A 3,546-nucleotide genomic window follows, 5' to 3' on the forward strand; every position below is an offset into this window, starting at 1 on the left:
ATGTGGCTGTGAAAGCACCAATAGCAATGATATCTCTATAGTAGTCCGTTGAAGTTCCCCCAATAGACATGGACAGGACATTCACACCATCGTCTATGGCCTTGTCGATTCCGGCTGTTATGTCAGAAGCGAAGCATCCACCAAGCCAACACACCTTGTAAGCCGCCACACGGGCTTGTGGAGCCATCCCTCTTGCTGTCCCTGAAGCCAAGCCGAAGAGGCTTGCTCCTTGGACTGCTGATCCTCCTGCTGTAGTTAAGGTATGAGTTCCATGACCATCATCATCCCTTGGTGACCTTGATTCTGTCTTCTCATCAATAGGTCCTAGAGCTGCTTCATACCTATACAAATATTGAATACAATACAATATTATTTAATTTTTTTTACTTTATTTAATTGAGGTAATGAACATAAGGGTAAAGTTGGAAAAGATTAATTAATGCTACATAGATATTCACACATGACAAATTTCAGTTAAAATATTTTTGTTAAGAAGACAGTTATATAGATGGTGGAAGTATAATGATAAGATATTAGATTGAATAACAAAACTTATCATGAACTTGATAATTTTTCCCACAAAATGATCAGTTAGTAGATTAAATAAAGAATTTTTTTTTTTTTAGTTCATAAAAAAATAGAGAAAGACATAAGACAGCAGTATTTAATGCATATACAAATAAAGTAACATACAATATGCATATATGAGAAAGGCATCATAGCTTCATACCCTTTGACCAAAAACCTTGCACCAACAAGTTTCCTGTTACAGCTTGATGAATTGAAGTTGGTTCCAATTTCACACTCACCTTTCCAGCCGCGCGGCACTGGTCCGAGTCCCGTGTCATCCAAGCTCTGCAGCTCCGGCCAAACACCAGTGTCTATCACTCCAATAACCACCTGACTCTGCTGCTTAGAAGCAGGTAAAAGTGTTGTGGCCTTGTCCAATCCAAGAAACTGTGGTGTTCTTGTTGTGTGAAGCTCATATCTAACTTCAGGCATGACATAAAGAATCCCCGGTTGTTTCGAGAGTGTTTCAGCTTCTTGGTTGGTTAGCCTTGTGGAGAATCCATGAACTACATGATTGTATGTGTATAGCATCTCTGCTGAATCTGACACTGATTTCAGTGATGAATCATACCAACTGAGGTGATCACTGAAACTTTCTGGCATGTTGAACTTGTCCATGTGAACTATGTATGTTTTTTTGGCATCTTGTGTTTTCTTTTCAGCTATTGTGTGTCTGCCATAGAAAATCAGCAGCAAAACAATCTGAAGAAACTTCAATATCAGTATCTTCATCTTGTCACACTGATTTTTTTTATTTGTCAAATGAATCTTGGCTTCTTTTGTGCAGAGATATGTAAGGTATTTATTGGTGTTGATTTGGAACTATTGAACCTTGATGCAAAGATTCTTTTTACGGCTAAGATGATTGTAATTGGAGGGTCACACAAAGAGGGTTGCCCTTAAAACAACAAATGAATGTGGACCCAAGTTATAGAAAAATAATATTAAGAAAAAGTTTGTTAAGTTGAATCAATAATGCATCGTGAGTGACCCAGTGTTTCAAGACATTCAGGAAATTTTGGACCTCCTTTTTGAATGAACAACAACTAACTAATTCTAATTTACACCCATGTATTATTAATGGTACATAAATTAATCACGTTATATTCAATAGTAAATTAAAAATATTTATAGGAATTAGATTTAATTTAGCTGTTTCATTGCAAGATACTCCACTTTACAACTTTTTACTCATTAAACAATCAATCATGCACACGATAATCTACTTTATAATTAAACTTCTCAACATACAATCCACTTTTAAAAATGAATATTAACCAAAAAAATGAGAAATAATAAATAAAAATATATATTTAATAATATTTTCATTTATAAGAGAAAGATATTTTCATAAATTTTACTATGCAACTCATATTTTTACTTATCGATCGTAATACAATAAAAAATAGAAAATGAAATGTAAAGAAAATAATATAATAACTGATATTTGAAAGGAACTGTAAATAAAAAATAAAAGGACAAAGATTAAAAAAACAACCAATAAATAAAAAAAATAAAAGCAATGCTTATAAAAAAAATTATTATATCATGGATAAAAATTAAACACATACGAAAATTGAGATAGATGATAAAAAAAATTTTCAATTTAACGGGGTATGTTTTTTTCCTCTTGGTTGCTAGAACTTATATTTGCAGGACGTCAATTGAGATCCTGAATGTGTTACTAATAAGTTTTTATATTCAGCTTTTATATTTGTAGGACATCAGTTAAATGGTAAGAATCATGGGATATGTTTTTATTATAATTATAAGGGTTAAGTATGATTTTGGTTCTTAAGGTATAAGTCAAAAAAAAATTTCTTTCACAATCTTTTTTTTTATATATAAAATTGTCCTTAAAGTTTAAAATCAAATTTTAAAATCATTCTTTTTATTTAAATATTAAAATTTTAGACCAAATAACTCATAACAAAAAAATTATAAAATAATTAAAAAAATGTTTTTGCTCACGAATAAAAGAAGAAGAAGGGAAAATGAAAGAAGAAAAATAAGTTATTCACGATCCACTTCTGTCTCCGTTTCTGCCGTCATCTCTGTACGATTTTTGTCCTTAAGATAAGAACTATTTTAAAATCAAGTTAAACCTTAGACACAATTTTGTATGCAAAAAAGGATTGGAGATAAAAAGAATTTTCGGCCTAAACTTTAAAAATTAAAATCGTACTTAACCCTATGATAGTGTATAAATAAATCACCACATTAAAAGTTTATGAACATTTCCCACATTAAATGTAATTATCAAAATCAACTATAACTATGAGCATGAGAGAAACAAAATAAAAGACTGAATCAAAACTAATAAAGCCAAAAATAAAAAGTTTGAGTAGTTTTTGGTTAATTTTTTTATTATTAAATAATTTTTTTAAAAAATATTTTAACTCTACTTCTGATTTACTCTTCATTTCTCCAACTATATATGTATAAAGAAACTTCCATTATTTTATGATATTTTCTTATGGCTGGTATGAGTCACAAGTTTTTCTTATTAAGTTTTCTTTGCACAATTAACAAATCATTTCCTAATCCAGTTGTTAATAAGTATGTAACATCACATTGAAGATTTTCCATGTAACTAAATTACTAATAATTAAATGGTTACAGATTACTAATAATTAAATTGTTACAGTTACAACTTGAACTTTTAAATCAAATGGAGACTAATACCCGTAAAAAAAAAAAAAAAAAATATTTTCAATTAACAATTATAAATTCTTTAAAACAAATAAATGGTAGACATTATTATCGGTGCACCAAACTTAGATCTACGTATAAAAATGTGTCATTCATAAGCTCACATAATCCATACATATTTCGACCATTGATATTTCTTTTCCTTGTCAAATTCTATTCATTTTGCTATCTATTTGACATTTTAACTAGTGTGTTTAATCATTCATATTTGTCATTTTCAAAAGATAGTGAAGTAGTGACGACCATTTTTCCATTCATCAAGTG

General features: G+C 29.8%; 1 protein-coding gene across 1 annotated transcript in view; it reads right to left on the reverse strand.

Annotated features, from left to right (window-relative positions):
- LOC107605604 (subtilisin-like protease SBT1.7) overlaps positions 1–1,474 on the reverse strand; it is a gene marked incomplete in the record, with an annotated part of 3,203 nt that extends 1,729 nt beyond the window's left edge. Inside the window, 2 exon segments of the mRNA XM_016307526.2 lie at positions 3–341; positions 731–1,474. Coding sequence (XP_016163012.1) covers positions 3–341; positions 731–1,302 — 911 coding nt within the window.

This window comes from Arachis ipaensis, chromosome B06, assembly GCF_000816755.2.
Source record: "Arachis ipaensis cultivar K30076 chromosome B06, Araip1.1, whole genome shotgun sequence".
Taxonomy (NCBI): domain Eukaryota; kingdom Viridiplantae; phylum Streptophyta; class Magnoliopsida; order Fabales; family Fabaceae; genus Arachis; species Arachis ipaensis.